General features: G+C 35.2%; 2 protein-coding genes across 3 annotated transcripts; both read left to right on the forward strand.

Annotated features, from left to right (window-relative positions):
- The first annotated feature begins 1,797 nt into the window (after positions 1-1,797).
- On the forward strand, positions 1,798-6,839 carry LOC142161712 (disease resistance protein Roq1-like). Of its 2 annotated transcripts, none has more exons than XM_075220140.1 (3): positions 1,798-2,049; positions 5,130-5,750; positions 6,579-6,839. In XM_075220140.1, the coding sequence occupies exons 2-3, from the start codon at positions 5,248-5,250 to the stop codon at positions 6,835-6,837; spliced, it is 762 nt and encodes a 253-aa protein (XP_075076241.1). In that variant the 5' UTR covers positions 1,798-2,049; positions 5,130-5,247; the 3' UTR covers positions 6,838-6,839. The 2 variants fall into 2 exon arrangements, with proteins under 2 accessions (XP_075076241.1, XP_075076242.1); XM_075220141.1 differs by lacking the exon at positions 1,798-2,049 and adding an exon at positions 2,056-4,981.
- On the forward strand, positions 6,839-11,997 carry LOC107778410 (disease resistance protein Roq1-like). The gene is made up of 4 exons (XM_075220139.1): positions 6,839-7,578; positions 7,862-8,164; positions 8,310-9,434; positions 10,073-11,997. The coding sequence occupies exons 1-4, from the start codon at positions 7,492-7,494 to the stop codon at positions 11,582-11,584; spliced, it is 3,027 nt and encodes a 1,008-aa protein (XP_075076240.1). The 5' UTR covers positions 6,839-7,491; the 3' UTR covers positions 11,585-11,997.
- Positions 11,998-16,781: the final 4,784 nt, after the last annotated feature.

Raw genomic sequence — 16,781 nt, forward strand, 5'->3', positions numbered from 1 at the left:
CAACTAGCCTTCTTTCCAATGTTAGATGCGACGCATGCACTCTCTTCTCCTCTAGTTGGGGCATCTTTTCTTCATATTTTTGCACTCTAAACATCCTAAATCATCACACATAACTTAATTAGCCATAAAACTAATAATTAACACATATTGGGCATTTTTAACACCAAATAACACCAAAAAGCGGTTAAAACATGGGTAAAGTAACATCAAAACATATAGAAATATGCCCAACATCAATAATTCCTGGTAAATTACAACTCCAAGTATAATGCTATTCCCTTAACCAGAGGTCTCGGGTTCGAGCCCTGAGTATGAAAAAATCCTTTGTAGGGAGCGCTTCCCTCGAATGGGACCCCACGCGGCGTGAATCTGGATATAATCAGGCTCCAATGTGAGTACCGGATTCCGGGTGAAACACTAAAAAAAGCTAACACCAAGTATAATGCTACTCATCTTTATTTTCCCATATTTTATTACAACACACCCCTAGAGGAACCAACTATAAGTAAAAATCTGAGTCGTAGATGAGTTGTATGGAAAATAAATACACGGAAAATATATGGGAAGCAAAAAAGGGAGAGACGTGTCAATAGCTCAGCAGTTGCAATTTCTGATAGCCGAAATGAAGATTAAGAGAAATTAGAGCTTTGAAAAAGGGAAAATTTCACATTGGAATAATTGGGCTCCATACTTTTTAATTTTATAGCCCATATTTTAATTTACAAACAACTAGCCCAAAAGTAATAGGCTAAGATTCAACATCCAACTCCAATAGGTTCTCAAAATTATTACTTAACTTTTAAAAAAGATTACTCAATCTTTTAAATTAATTTTCGAATCAGTAACTGTGACTCAAATATTAATTCAACAAACCAAATTTATTAGGGTGGTGAAAATTAGATTTTTAACAAGCTTAAATATGTGGGTTTAAATTTCGAATTTGATTTTGTGAGAAATTTAGAGTGGGTGTTATTTAGACTTGTTAGAAATAGTATAAGGAAGTTGTATATAAAATTTGAAGTCATTTAATGGAGATTTGAACTGGTTTTGAACAAAAATTGCAACTGAAAATCGTGGAAGAAGTTTGTCTTCAGATGCTTGTATAAAGGTGTATAAAAGTGTATAAGGTGTGTTTCTACACTCATATACACTATTATACAAGATTATACATAATTATACAAAAAACTGACTGCGTCTTCTTCCTTGTGTCTTTTCTGAAATTTAACTCAAATCTTGCTCAAAACTATTCCAAATCACTTCAAATTTAAATTTTGAACTCCTTTTGATATTTTCAATCAATTGGAACAACACCCAATCCAAACAACTAACAAATTCAAAAAAACCCATTTTCAAAAGCAAAGCTTTGAATGGTCTTCAATGGTGGACTTACTCTTCAATTTTCTTACATTGCAAGCAGGTGACACAAGAGGAGAAACAGAAAATACACGGCCCTTTGAAGCATATGTAGAAGATGTGAGAAAAAGAGAGAGTGAAAACAATGATTGTGAGAACAAATAATTAACTCCATAGCTTTTAGAAGCAATGGTTGTAAGAACACAAATTTTGAATTTGCAAGTGCTTTCAAAATATGTACAATATGGGCCAGGTGGGGTAAAACTTAAAAACATGAGTCATTTTTTGTTGTGGCATGAAGTGTATTTTCTTGTAATTCTTTTATTAAAAAACAATTCGCGAAGTCGCAATAGATGAATGCGATTTGTAAGTCGCATTAAACGACTGCGCTTTATAGTCGCATTCTACTATTTCCATTTATATGAAAAATAATCCAACTCTATCCGATACATGTGGATGAAATTCCGTAGAGTAAAGAAGCAATTTGGGCAAATTAAATTAGTCAACCTCCCCCTCTCTCTTCTAAAAATCATCTATCATAGTTTCCTCTTAAGCAAATTAGGATCTTTAGAAGATTCAATTACAAAGGTGCAGCTCATTAATTCATCTTGTTTTGGATGTAATGTGCTTTTAAGCAAGTAAAACAGCTCATTTATGCTAAGTCTTCCACTTCTCATGCCTCATCAACTAACTAAGGTGGTTCATTTTCTTTTTAAGCTGAATCAGTTGTGTTTTAATTTTGTAATAATTAGTATCTTTTCTTGTTACCTGTTATTTTCCCTTGTTTCAATTTTCTTATTGCATGTTGTTTTGCCGTTGTTATCGGAGTTTTTGGCCAATATTGTCCCTTATCGTTGAGAGGTAAGTCTATTTTGGTCCCTCAAATATAAGCCTGAGCATATTTAGTCCCTTAAGTATGCTAAAGTGGAACACCTTTAGTCTCACTAACAGAATGTATTCAAAAATTTACGGTGTTAACCAACTCTGATTCATGAAGCAAATCTTATGCTCTGAAGCAAACATTTCTTCTCTTTTTATTGGATAATGCAAATTATCACTTTAATTCCTTATTTTTAGATAATATCTTCTAATATTTTGACCTTGAAAATATCCCCTTTTGTGCTAGTTTTCAATAAGAAAATGACATTGTATAACCACTATAAAAATAATAGCCGAAAAAATGTATAAAATTTATATATTATTTTGTGTATATATACATTTTGTATGTTAATATACAAAAATTATACAAATTTCATATACTTTTTTGGTTACCAGATGTAAATAGTTTCTGGCGCGGGCTAAAAGTGATAATACAATGTGGTTATTCGTTGCTTAAATAATATGCCTAGAAGTGATCTTGGCAGCTTTATTTCTTCAAATTGTAACTTTTCTTTTTGGAAAACTCAACCGAAATTTTTAAAAGTAAAAGTTTCAACATTAAAATCTTAAATTTATTGGCTCTGTACTATCAGTGGGTGTTGGTTTATAAAATATTTTCGATAAGTAAATTAAAAAGATGGTGAGTGCCGAAACTAACCCCGTAATTGATCTTGGGCAGATTCTGTCATTGAGACTAAAGGTGCTCCACTTTAGCATACTTAAGGGACTAAATATGCTCAGGGTTATATTTTGAGGGACCAAAATAGACTTGCCCTCAAAGATAAGGGACAATATTGGCCAAAAACTCGTTATTATTCTTGTCTTCATTATTTTAAACATGGCTTATTCATTATTCTGGGGAGAGATGATCAGGCAGGACATGATGCGACTCCAGCTCACCGAGAACATGACCTAGGAAGGTTTGGAGGGCGAGTATTAAGGTCGTAGGCTAGTAGGTAGTTGAGCGCTTTTAAATTTCTTCCCCGTTGAGGGTGTTAGGCTAGTTGTTAGTGTCTTGCTTTAGTTTGATAGTGGTACTTATTGTGTTCGTACTGTTTTTCTGCTCCGGTTGCCTAGTACCTTTCCATTGTTCTGATTATTGATACTGTCTTTTCCGTTTATTTTTTTGATTCTTAGGTTGCCGGCACTGTCTTCCTGACGTATGTTGTTGTTAGTGTTCCTTTGCCTCTTTTTCATCCTTGTGCCGGGGTCTTTCGGAAACAACCTCTCTAATCCTCGGGGTGGGGGTATGATCTGCGTACACGCTATCCTCCCTAGACCCCACACGTGGATTACACTAGGTTGTTATTTTTGTTGTAAAGGTTTATCAGAAACAACCTCTACCTCCACAAGCTAGGGATCAGAGGCGGATCCAAGATTTAAATTTAATGGTTTCAACTTTTAAGATTTTTAGGATTGCACTTATTGTGTTGTTAAAATTATGGGTTCAAATCTAATATTTGTTAAAATTTTAATAATTTTTCTTACATATGAATTCTTACTTCGTATCGAAAGTTACGAGTTCAGTTGAACTCGTAACCAAAATGCTACATTCGTCCCTGGTAGGGATAAAGTTTGCGTACACATTACCCTTCCCAAACTCCACACAGTAAGAATATTCTGGGGATGTTATTGTTGTTGTTGTATTTTCTCTTGTGAAATGGGAGTTGGGTTTACTTTCAGTTTCATTTCCTACTATGAGAATGGCTCAAATGATGCTAAAATGTGTTCAAGATTCCTTGAACCTGCCTTCAGTGTTTTGGCAAATACCAAAAGAGAAAGAAAAAAAAGACCCTTTTGCAAATTTTTGCACTTTTCAAGCTCAAGTTCTTAATTTTTCTTTTCAGCTACATTAATCATGTTTATTTTCTGAATATTGCAAATTGGACCTTGGTGTTTACTTCCCAGTGGGCTTTTCCCCCATTAGGATTGGGTGAAATGTTATATGAATTGTTGTTCAGTTGGATGACAGACTCTGCCAGGAATTGTTACAAGGGATTTTAAAAAAAAAAATTCACACCTATGATTTTAACCTGTATTTCTCTCATGTTAAGGAGATCCAAAACATTAAATGTTTATAAGAAGGATTTTGTTTTTACTCTATTTACGCAATATAACTTTGCGTGTGGCTCTGCCACTTGGTTGCGAGGAGGAGTTTTTGTTAAGTATAGGGTGGGCAGAGGAATAATCAGAGGTGGATCCATGATTTGAACTTTGTAAGTTTGGATTTGGAATTCTACCACATCCCTCTAATTTACTCAGTTTGGAAATATAATATAGTCAAAGTAGTTTGTCTAAGCCAAAGCTATTGTCTAGATCCTTTACTAGATTTGCCCATGGGAATAATGCAGCTTTAATTGATCTTTCTTTGGCTAGTAGTAGGCTTCAAATTTGTTTGATCATTTGCCAGTGCATTGAAAAGAATATGATCAACCAGAGAGAACATATTTGACAAGTTTTTTTAGAAGATAATGAAGCAACTTAGGCCCCTAGCCAAATCGTGTTACAGATAAAAGCCTAGTATTTAAGTGGAGAGGGGTAGAGAGACGGGTCCATCATCTACCGAGTTCGGAACTGTGCGCCATTGGCCCTCAGAGATGTCTCAGTTATCAAACAAACAAAGGGAAAAGATAATGAAGCAACTTGGATGTCATTAAATCTGATTTAGTTGTCTTAGTATTCAGTTTCACTAGAAGGCAGCTTTGGCGTGGGTTCGAGCCTCGGAAACAGTCTCTTGTAGAAATGCAGGGTAAGGCTGCGTATACTAGACCCTTGTGGTCCAGCCCTTCCCCGAACCCTGTGAGTAGCGGGAGCTTAGTGTACTGGGCTGCCATGAGTATTCTGTTTCACTACTTGGCCAAAGTTTTTTGGAATAATCTGTTTATTGTTTTGTTTAGTGATTCCTGGAGTCATTCAACTCTTCAGAAGGCAGCTTTCAGTGAATTGTTGAGGAAGTGCAACAGCAGGTTATAGAGGATAGAAAAGTTCTCCTATTTCCACTTTACTTGGTTAAAGATGCCATCTACCTCTTATTGTTCATTACCACCTTCCGAACAGTGGGATTATGATGTGTTCTTGAGTTTTAGAGGAGAAGACACGCGTAAGACCTTTGTAGCCCACCTTAACAGAGAATTATGTCGGGCTGGAATCAATACATTCAAAGATGATGAAACACTAGAACGAGGTGCATCGATTTCACCTCAACTTGTCAGTGCCATTAAACGGTCAAGGTTTGCCATTATCATCTTCTCAAAGAACTATGCATCATCCAAATGGTGCTTGGATGAGCTAGTGAAGATCATGGAATGTCGAAATGAAATTGGGCAGGTAGTTATACCAATTTTCTATGACATAAATCCATCAGAAGTACGTTCCCAGAGAAATAGTTTTGCCGAAGCCTTTTCCAAATATGAGGAGGAATTCAAGGGTGACACCAATAAGGTGCATAGTTGGAGGAAAGCCTTAAATAAAGCAGCCAATTTGGCAGGCCATGATCTGCATAGTACTACTTACAATGGGTCAGTAGCCTTTCTCCTTGGCATTAAAATTCGTGATCTTTTTGCAAAAAGTTATTTCTTCTACTGTTGAGTTGTTCTTGGATAATGGGTGCATTTGCACAAAGAACTTTCATTCGTAGACTTCTCTAGTCTTGGTCTAGGAAGCAAAAATATTAATGTACATATTACTTTGTGTATCTCATGAATTTATTTAACCGCAAAAACATAGCCATCTACTCGCATGGGCTTATGCACCTTATACCATGGGGTGTCACGGGACACCGCTTGGTCGAAAATTTTCACTAGATATTTATAAGAAAAATGAAAATATTGGGGATACGTATAGAAAATGACACTGCTTGTCATTATAGTCATTTATTCATTTGTCCATTTCTTCAAATTATGATACCGTTTATGTAAATTCCTGTGTACGCTACTGTGTACTCGTTCACCTTTCACACCTGTAAAATACACAGGTTAGCTAAAGTTATATCGTTCTAACAAGTATGGTAATTACAATACTTTTTGCCTCACGGTGGGTGGGTAAGCAGGAGGGGGTCCTTATGGTTAGACTAAATGGCCGAGAAGGTTAGCAAGATTTCTGCAATGATAAGTGAATGATCTTTCACTATAGTAGAATCCAAAAAAAAAAAAAAAGAACAAAGTAAGGTCATTACTATCCTTTTTTTCTTCTTACAACTCCTATGTAATCCTATTTGATGATACCAAATTACTTCCACGGTCTCCTTTTTTGTTTTTGTTTTAATCTATTTATTTAAGTGTCTTTTTCTCTTCTTTGCGTTAAAATCTTTTCGCTTAGATTGTCATTGTCTTCTCTCTCTTGTGCAGAAATGAGTCTTGGTGCATTCAACACATTGTGAAAGAGATAGCTAATGAGCTGTGCCAGAAGTCGATGATCAGTGGCACTCTAATTGGAGCAGAATCACAAATTCAGGCTGTAATCTCGATGTTGATGATGGAATGTGAAGATGTTCGATTTATCGGGATTTCAGGGATGGGTGGTATTGGCAAGACCACCATTGCAAGAGCCATTTTTGACAGGTTTGCTCATCAATTCGAAGGTGCTTGCTTTGTTGCAAATATTTAAGAAAATCAAGCTAAACAAGGATTGCTGTCTTTGCAAACGACTCTGCTTTCTAAGGTGCTGACAATTGAATCTGTGGATCTGGCTGATGAATATGGTGGAATTGATATAATAAGAAAAAGGCTTGGCTTTAAGAAGGTTCTAGTAGTTCTTGATGATGTGGATCACCAAGACCAGTTGGATGGGCTAGCTGGAGCCCATGATTGGTTTGGTAAATATAGTAGAATTATTATAACAGCGAGGGACGAGCACTTGCTTTTGAACTGTGATGACACTTATAGAGTTAGTTTACTTGCTATAGCTGAAGCTACTCAACTATTTAGTTGGCATGCTTTTAGAAAGACATCCCCGGTCAATGGTTTTGAGCTGTTTTCTCACCGAGTTGTACAGTACGCTGGTGGCCTTCCCCTGGCGCTTAAAGTCTTGGGTTCCTTCCTTCGTGGACGGAACATAAAGCAGTGGAGGAGTGCACTGGATACACTGCAAGGGGATAAAGTGAAGCAAGTTTTCCTAGACTTGACATGTTCATTTGTAACATCAGATGCTGCTACTCTGAAAAAACTGTTCACTGAAATAATTATTGATGTCCTGGTTGAGAAGTCCCTCCTTTTTGTATCATCATTTGGTAGGATTGGGATACATGATTTGATTCGAGAAATGGGCCGACGTATTGCAGTGCAAGAATACCCAAGGCGCCGGATATGGCTTCATGAGGATATTGCTGATATTTTAAGTGAACATACGGTAGCAATATTTCCTGATAAATTTTTAAGCCATCACAATTTTACAATATTCTGCTCTTGCCTGCTCACAACAGGATAGTCCCACATCTGATCTTTTTCATGAAAGCGATACGAATGTCTATTTCAAAGGATGGATAAAATTAGTTCCCACATTTTGTTAGAAAATAGAAATCATTGTTTGATCAGATTCATTTTTTAAAGCATTAAACTCAATTATCATGTGCAAGTATAAAAGCATGACTTGTCCTTTGCGCTCTGTTAATGCAATTTTTGAATCCTCTCAGGGCGGAGAAGCAATAGAAGTCATATTAATCCCGTTGATGTCCAACTCAGAGGAGAATACCATTCACCTGAGCAATGAAGTCTTCAGACATATGAAGCGACTAAGAATATTTGTATCATCGTCTCACAAGAACGTCATGTATTTTTGCTCTCATGACCCCATTAAGTTTCTTCCTAACAGCTTATACTGGATTAATTGGTCATATTATCCTTCACCATCATTGCCAGAAAATTTTGAACCACCAAAGCTGGTGGGGCTTATTATGCATTGCAGTTACATGGTTAACCTCTGGAAGGGGTCAAAGGTATGATTTTGAGTCTTTGAGTCCTCTGCGAATATATAGTTTAAGACATATTTTCTTCTATGCTCTAAGTTACAAAAACTGTAATTGCGCATACAAAAGACATGAATTTAATGTATATTTGTATTTGTTTAATTTTTCAAAACAGCATTTAAACAGGTTGAGCATTCTTGATTTGAGTGATTCTCGAAAATTAATCCAAATTTCAGACCTTTCTGGGTCTCCAAATTTGGAGAGGCTAATCCTATGTCACTGTGTTCGGCTGGTAGAGGTCCACCCATCTGTTGGAGCCCTCAAAAAGCTTACTATTTTAGATGTGGAAGGTTGTGAAAAACTTGAAAGGCTTCCCTCTAAGTTTCAATCCGGGTCTCTTGAAGTTCTAAATTTTTCTGGTTGTCAGAGTTTGAGAAAAGTTCCAGAAATTCAGCAAAATGTGAATCGTTTAACAGAATTTAAGAAGCCAAACTTTGGGGTACTTGAATTAACATCGTCATTCCTGAGCTATCTAGATTTGAGTGGCTGCAGTAACATTGAAACGCTCCCTAGCAGCATGTGCAGGTTGAAAAATTTGAAGTATCTGTACCTCAATCGCTGTACCCAACTAAAGAACTTGCCAGAAGATATTTGTGAACTAGTGAACTTGGAGGGGCTTGATGCGAGTGAAACATCAGTTTGGTGCACCCCAAATTCCATCACATGCTTGAGGAAACTGAAGTACCTATCTTTTCGGAAAGTACCCAAGGCTTTTCATGTGAGAGATTTATGCAGTTGGGGATGTTTTGCCCAACTTGATTTGAAGTTTCAGCTGCCCAGCGTTGTATCAGTCTTTTGCACACTTATAAGACTGGATCTTAGTGCTTGCAATTTATTTGATGGCAGTATTCCTGAGGATCTTGGATGCTTGGCCTCACTACTAGAGTTAAACCTGAGCAGAAACAACTTCACCTTTTTACCTAAAAGCATTGTGCTACTTAACTGCCTTCGACACCTTGACATAACCTATTGTGAAACGCTAACAGAGCTGCCAGAGCTTCCTCCACGTATAATGAAACTGTTTCTAGACGATCGCTTTGCTTTGGAAAGCATTCCAACACTACCAACTATGTACAAAGAGTTGTACTTGGTCTCATTTGCTAATCAGAAGTTGCAAGAGATGTGGTGTGCTTCATGCAGGGAAAGTTCTGGTGCGCAGATGAGAAACTGTCTAAGGAAGAACATGACGGACATGCTAGAAGAGATTCTCCTTCCATTTTTGTCAGTAGTGCAGCTTCAGGTATGCTTCAGCTTCTGTCTTTCCCTATAAACTTTCTGAAACTTTAAGCATGCAAGTTTGTTGTAGGGTGTGTCCTGTGGTCAATTAAGTGGGTTGAGAACCATGAGATCTCAGGTTTAAATCTCAGTGGGGGCAAAAATACTACTCCCTCCGTTTCAATTTAAATGACACACTTTCCTTATTAGTCCGTTCCAAAAAGAATGACACATTTCTATATTTGGAAACAATTTAACTTTAAACTTTTTATTTTACCCACTTTACCTTTAATGAGAAGCTTTTATAGCCACACAAATGTCATGGCTCCACAAAGCTTTTGTCCCTTAAGCTTTTAGGACCACATGTTTCAAAAGACGTTCCTTTTTTTTCCCCCTTAAACTATGTGCCAAGTCAAACTACTTTATCTAAATTGAAATGGAGGGAGTAGGTGATTTTTTCCCATCTGTCCAAGTCTTGGTGGACAGGGTTACCGGGTACCTATACTGGTTGGAGATAGCAGGTACCCTGTGGAATTAGTTGAGTTGCGGCTGTGCATGCAAGCTGGCCCGAATATAAAAGGATGCAATCTTGTATCTGTAGATGTTTAAAAATTATCTAATCGTGTAACATTAATATTGTTGTAGTTGGTTTTTGACGACCAGCGCAGAGGGAGAAGATTTGGTATTGTCTTCCCTAGAAGTGATCCAAGTGCTAAGGTTCCTAGGTGGTTCATGCATCGTAAGACATGTTCAACGGGGATTTCCTTCAACCTGAAGAAACACTGGTATAATAAGAAGTTTATGGGATTTGCTATCTATTGTCAGCTTCCTTTCTTAAATGATGAATCACCGAAAAACCGTAAAAGGTTTGCATTCAGTTTGTTCTGGGGTACAACAATCACTACAAAATTGGTGCCCGAACGTGCTGCTATGGATCAACGAGCTCCTGGAAAAATAGTTCATTTGCAAGTGTCAAATGTAGTAGCATATGGCAGTCATGACTGCTTTATTTTCTTACAATTGGACCTAAAAAGGGTGCATTTTAATGGTAAAGGTAAGGGCACAATGTTGATAAATAATCCAAATGACTATTGTAGATTTGAGGCATCTCTAGATTGCCGTATGTCATCAAATTGGGGAGTTCGTCTGGTATATGCTGATGATATTGAGGTGATGAGGTTGGAATGGGCTTGGCAGTCTAACAGATTGGAGCCTGAGGATTTGCGTGAAGTGGATGTCGAGTTGTGTGTTGAGAGGTTGAAAGAATTGTCAGTTCCAGGGGAAATAATATATTTTTATGCAACACTTATTTCGTATCAGTTGCCAGTTCTATCGACTTGCCCTAGATGCTTATCCTTTGCTGAAGACTTGACTCACGTATTCTTGAACTGTAAATACTCTCAGCTAGTCTGGGAAGGATCAAGATTAGGCCTAAACTTTAAAGTTGGGACCCCAGTAGAATTTCAAGAGTGGTTACTTACCTGGACTTTGTCAGCTCCTGAAAATGAAGATTTCAGTTTTTCGTTAGCTGTCCTATGGGCGATCTGGAAGCATAGAAACAAGTTAGTGCATGAAAGAGCTGTTTTTGTTCCCTCAGAAGTCATTTCCACTGCCATTAAAGAGCACTCAAGGTTTCCGTATTCTGTTGGCATAGCAATAAGAGAGCTCTATAAGGTGCATAGAGGAACAATCGTCGATCTCAATGCTTTCAATGTTGATTCTGATGTACAGCTGGACGACGACGTACTAGTAATGGAGGTTAAGGGAGCTTGGAAAGAGGGACAAGAATGGGCTGGAATGGCATGGATAGCTTATTGGTGGAAATCTCAGGTTAAAGTGGCTGAAGCTACAAGATCGTTGAAGGTCAGGAGCAAACTACATGCAGAAGTACATGCCTTTGTGCAGGCAGTGAAATGGTCCATCTTCTTAGATTCTCCAATCGTAATTTTGTCTGACAACCAGATGTTGATTAAGGAATTCCATAATTCAGATTGCTGTTCAGATCAAGACATTGGTTGTATGTTGCATAATTGTCTGGAATTCATGGAAGATCATCAAATATCCTGGAAAGTTGTCAAAGTTCCAAGTTATGCAGTATCAGCTGCAAAGAGAGCAGCAAAAATGGCCATGAAGACTCACATGGATGTATTGAACTGGGATCCTATTGACATTTAAACGGGGAAAGTGCACAAATAACCATTCTCATGGATGCTATTTAGAGATTAGCCCGTAGTTATTTTGTCCTGAAATTTTAAATTAAAAATCTTAACTTCAGGACAATTCAGGACATTTTAGTCCTGAAAATTTGAACCGAAAACTAAAATTTAGGATGCAATGACTAACTCTTAAATAGCAACCCTTTAGAGTAGCTACCTGGTGTCATTTCTACTATTTAAACTTAGGTGAGAGTTCCAAGAGGCAAGTCGGAAGGTAAGTCGAACAGCTTATAGGCCATGTCGTGCTTCTTCTTCTTTATATTTAAATATATTTTTAAATAGCTAGTTTGTAACGGTTATATTGAACAAGTCAAAACTATCTGAGTTGCACGACAATATTTTTGATATTGTTTGTGCATAAAACTTAAATCTTTCCTCGAATTGTTTGACATAGTATGAGATTGGGTGATATTGGTCATATGGCTGTAAAATTTGCTAAAGCTTTTGGAGCTAAAGTCACAGTTACTAGTACCTCTGCTCAGGGGCGAAACTACACTCGAGGAAAGGGCGGTGACCATCCTTCGTCGGAAAATTACATTGCGTATTTAGATAAAATATTAAGTTTAAAAGTATATAACATATATTGAATATCCTTTATCGGATTTTTTTATTTATTTCTTTCAAGTTTGAACACTCTTGAAAAAATTTCTAGCGTCTTAGTTGTTTTCGCCGGTAAGAAAGATGAAGCCCTTCAACATCTTGGTGCTGATTCAGTTTTGCTTAGCAGCAACCTTGCGCAGATTCAACATCTTGGTCCGAAGTGATCTCCCTTTTTGTATGAAAGTATTTGACGGAGTACAATATTTAATTAAAAAAGAAATATTATTGACCATAAGAGCATGTTAATAAGAATAAATTAAAAAATTTAAAGTAAAGAGTTTTTAACTTTAGAAATGTGTCATTCTTTTTAGAACAGACTATAAAGAAAAAGGTTATCACAAAAAAAAATGGATCAGAGGGTGTAATAATTATGAAAAGGAATTATTTGGTTCTTCAAAAAAAAATGTTTTTGTATATTTTAAAAATAAAACAAGACAAAACAAAACTAGCCTCTCAAAGCAAAATGAAAAAGAAAAATAATAATTGAAAAAGCTTGTAATAAATCAACTCTCTCTTAGCACTTTATACTCATTGCTCTGCTCAGTATGGATATAATCAGTATAATTTACATCAAGTTAAGATGAAAAATATCTGATAAGAAACAATTTCCTTTTGAGTTAATACCCTAAAATTTCCCTAAAGTATTATGTTTTTGTTAGTTTCCTATTTAAATTATTCGGTGTCTCCAAAATTCCTCTAAACTATATTACCCTTCATACTAAAAATCCCTCATTGCATTGTTAGAAGTGCGTTTAGTACATGCAATTATCTAAAAAATGTGCCATATAGCACTACATGTGGCTATTTAATTCAACCTAAAACCCGCCTAAACTATTTTTTTTTTGTCAATTACCTACTTAAACTAGCTGGTGTCCCAAAAACCCCTGAATTATATTCCAATATATATATTAAAACCCCATGTTGGACTTTTAAAGGTGCGTCTGTCTAACTATATTAACTTATGGTTTGTACAAAGTTTTTTTGATATAGTTTAGTACTCATGATATATTACTCTCGGATGATTGATTAATTTTAGGAGTCTTGGCCTGTAGGAAATTAAACCAAGATTAATTAGTATTCCTAAGTTGTCTAAGATTTGGTATTTACTAGTTTATTTAATTTATGTTTAATTAGGATTCACAACCAAAATTATGTAGGAATAGGTTTTCTAGATTCTAGTCAAATTTGGATTGTAGTATTATAAATGGGGTGCTGCTACATATTTTCTATAATAGAGAGTTAGTAGAGAGGTAGAGAAATTCAAGAGTTTATGAGTTGTGAAAAAACCTCCTACCAAGTTCTCTCCCTAGTTTATTAAATTTCTTCTATATAGCACTTGCTGAATTTTTTGCTTGTGCCTAAATTGTTCTTCGGGGTATTTCAATCATTCAAATTGGTATTAGAGCTTGTGTGAGATTTTGTCAGAGTCTGTGTGAGATCCTATCAGAACCGGTAGGAGATCCAAAAAAAAAATGAATACTCTATTACCTAATTGTTCATTTTTGTATTTGATGGAAAGAGTAATTTTGAAACTTGGTATCAACAGATGAAGAATTTTTTTAAGAATATTGGATTATGGTCCACCATTGATGAAGGATTTGAGGAACCCCTAGAAGGCACAACGTTGACGGGTGATGCAGCTACGCAATTGGAGAAGAAGAGATATTTAGATTATAAGGCACGCTACTATCTCGCCATTAAGGTCGAATTGCATGTATCTAAAAAGTATTTGCATGCAAAGTCATCAAAGGAGGCTTGGACAATCTTGGTGAAGTCATATCGAAAAGCTGCTGACACAAAGAAGGAGAAACTACAAGAGTTTATGAGTCAATTTGAGTTGGCTCGTATGAAACCAATAGACTCCGTTAAAGAATTCATTGCAAGAATTAATGAAATAGTCAATGGTCTAAGGACCAATGGAGAAGTATTGGAAGAAGTTAAAATTATTGAGAAAATATTGCAGTCTCTCAGTTTAAAGTTTAGCAACAAGAAAGTTATTCTTGAGGCTACCAAAGATCTTAACACTCTTAGACTTGATGATTTAGGAGGCGAATTGGTGACATATGAGAGATCATTGAATCAATACAAAATGAGACAATGGATGCATCGCAAGAAAGGATGATCAACCAAAAGAAAAATAAGACACATCAAAACCTGCTGAGATAAATCAAGAAGGCCAAAATTCAGAAACAGGGGAGAAAAGAAGAGAAGGTACATGTAATTATTGTTGTGATAGAGATTATATTGAATGCGAAGGAAAGTCAAATAATATTCAAACTGATCTTACAAAAATTCATGCGATTGATAAAAAGGATGATTTAGTTACAAGGGATGCCAGTCCAAAATAGGTTGGTATTTCACAAGAAAAATTATTTGATACTATTGAAGATGAGCCTATTAACGAAAAAACAAGATGGTTCATCAAGAGAAAGTCTCTGATGATCTGCACAAGATTGAGGCAAAAATAGTTTGGGATCCAGAACTACAACACATGATTATAGATATTGAAGATGAAATAAATTTTGTGCCATTGTTCGAGATCACATGTTTTAAGGAGTAAGATGATATATCTATTGCTGGCATTACTCTACAACCTATAGAATGTTCAATTGGAGTTGAATGGGTATACAAGTCCAACTATAAGGCAACTGGAGAAGTATATAATTTCAAAGTAAAGGAAAATGATATTGATGATATTTTGAAGGGATTTATCATGAGTAAAGACAAATCATATATGAACAATATTCAAGATAAATTGAAGTTGACTAAAGATAGCTCTCGTGATTTTATTGATGCTACATATTTTAGAAAATTGGTGAAGAGTCTAAGGTACTTGACTTCTACAAGGCTTGATGTTACTCATGGCATACTCAAGTTTGAAGATCTTGGTTTAAGGGAGGCTGTTGGAAATTAAACCAAGATTAATTAGTATTCCTAAGTTGTCTAGGATTTGGTATTTACTAGTTTATTTAATTTTTGTCTAATTAGGATTCACAACCAAAATCATGTAGGAATAGGTTTTCTAGATTCTAGTCAACCTATCAAGTTCTCTCCCTAGTTTAATAAATTTCTTCTACATAGACTTTGCTGAATTTTTTGCTTATGCCTAAATTGTTCTTTGGGGTATTTCAATCCTTCACAAAATAATATCTACTATGTTAATTTAGGTTTAATTATGATTGTATTTTACGCTAAACTCCAATTGAATAAGTCCTTATTTATATTCACTTTGTAGCACAGTAAAAATATAAATAAAGGCATATAGTATTGCATTTCTTAAAAATCATCTGATATTACATAAAAAAAGATTACACAAAAAAAAATCGCAAAAAAAAATAAAAAATCAATTGGCCAACAATTACATTCTCTAATTTCAGGTTATATAAAGAATGTTCAAGAGATTCAACTTTATTTTTTACAAGATGTTAAGTTTAATAAAAAGATTTAAATTGGTATTCTTTCAACAATATGTGTAAGACAGAAAGAAGACTAAAACAAGAAAGAGAATAAATCATTTCAAAGGAAACAAGAGCGGGAGAAAGTTTTTCCGAGGAAACCCATATGGAGAACTAGAAAAAAAAAGTTAAAAAATGAAGAAGAAGGTGAAAAATAAAGAAGAAGTAAAAAAAATAAGAAAGAATGGTGAAAAATGAGGACGAAATGTAGATATAACTGAAATAAGGAGAATATTTATTAAAAAAATAAATATGAAATAGAGTTAGGCTAATAAACCATTATTTTATGTCATGTGAGCCATTTTGATGGATTTTTCAGCTACCACGCGCTCCCAAACTAGTGTTTACACACGTCACGTTATGCCAGGTCAGCAATGAGAGAGTTTTAATAGGAAGGACAATATAATTCAGAGAGGTTTTGGGGATACCGAATAGTTTAAGTAGGAAACTGACAAAAATGTAATAGTTTAAGAGGGTTTTGGGGTATTAACTCTTATTGAATTAGTCAGATATTAAAAACGAGTACCGAACACCAAATGAAAAACAAAAAAAAAAATACAACAAAACGATCAAATTCACAACATAAATTTTCTTTATCTTGTGAGATAGAACAAATAATTGGACCTTGTTGACGTTAAGAATTTTCCCTTCATCTAGAAGACCAAATTTATTAAATGCCAGACTATATAAAAACTGGAAAACAAAATTAAAGCACTTTTTAGATTTTTCAACCCCATGATAAAATATTCACATAAACCTTCAAAAAATTTGGTACACAAAATATACAAGTCTGACAAGTCAAAATTATAATTAAATCTTGAATATGATCTATTATTATTTTTATTGTATCATTGTCTTCTGTTTTATTCTTTTTCATAGAAACAGCAATACTAAAAAATAAAAGGATGGCAGCAGCAATCCTAGATTTGTATAAACTAAACAGCCAAATATGGCTATAACATGTGGGCACAATTCCAAAGAAGAATATTGAATTTTGTATTTTGACAAAAAAGAATTTAACTGTCGGGAAGAAGGCTTTTAACAATGAAAAGACAGAAAAAAGAGAATAATATCAATTAATCAACTCGAAAAAAAATATTC

This window comes from Nicotiana tabacum, chromosome 8 (assembly GCF_000715075.1).
Source record: "Nicotiana tabacum cultivar K326 chromosome 8, ASM71507v2, whole genome shotgun sequence".
Taxonomy (NCBI): domain Eukaryota; kingdom Viridiplantae; phylum Streptophyta; class Magnoliopsida; order Solanales; family Solanaceae; genus Nicotiana; species Nicotiana tabacum.

What these genes read in the sequence shown, in the direction of transcription:
- LOC142161712 (XM_075220140.1), top strand. Translation starts at nt 5,248, where the DNA reads ATGCCATCTACCTCTTATTGTTCATTACCACCTTCCGAACAGTGGGAT. An exon ending in CATAGTACTACTTACAATGG is followed by an intron (nt 5,751 to 6,578) that starts GTCAGTAGCCTT and finishes TCTCTTGTGCAG; the next exon opens with AAATGAGTCTTGGTGCATTC.
- LOC107778410 (XM_075220139.1), top strand. Translation starts at nt 7,492, where the DNA reads ATGGGCCGACGTATTGCAGTGCAAGAATACCCAAGGCGCCGGATATGG. An exon ending in ACCTCTGGAAGGGGTCAAAG is followed by an intron (nt 8,165 to 8,309) that starts GTATGATTTTGA and finishes TTTTCAAAACAG; the next exon opens with CATTTAAACAGGTTGAGCAT. An exon ending in TGTCAGTAGTGCAGCTTCAG is followed by an intron (nt 9,435 to 10,072) that starts GTATGCTTCAGC and finishes TTTGACGACCAG; the next exon opens with CGCAGAGGGAGAAGATTTGG.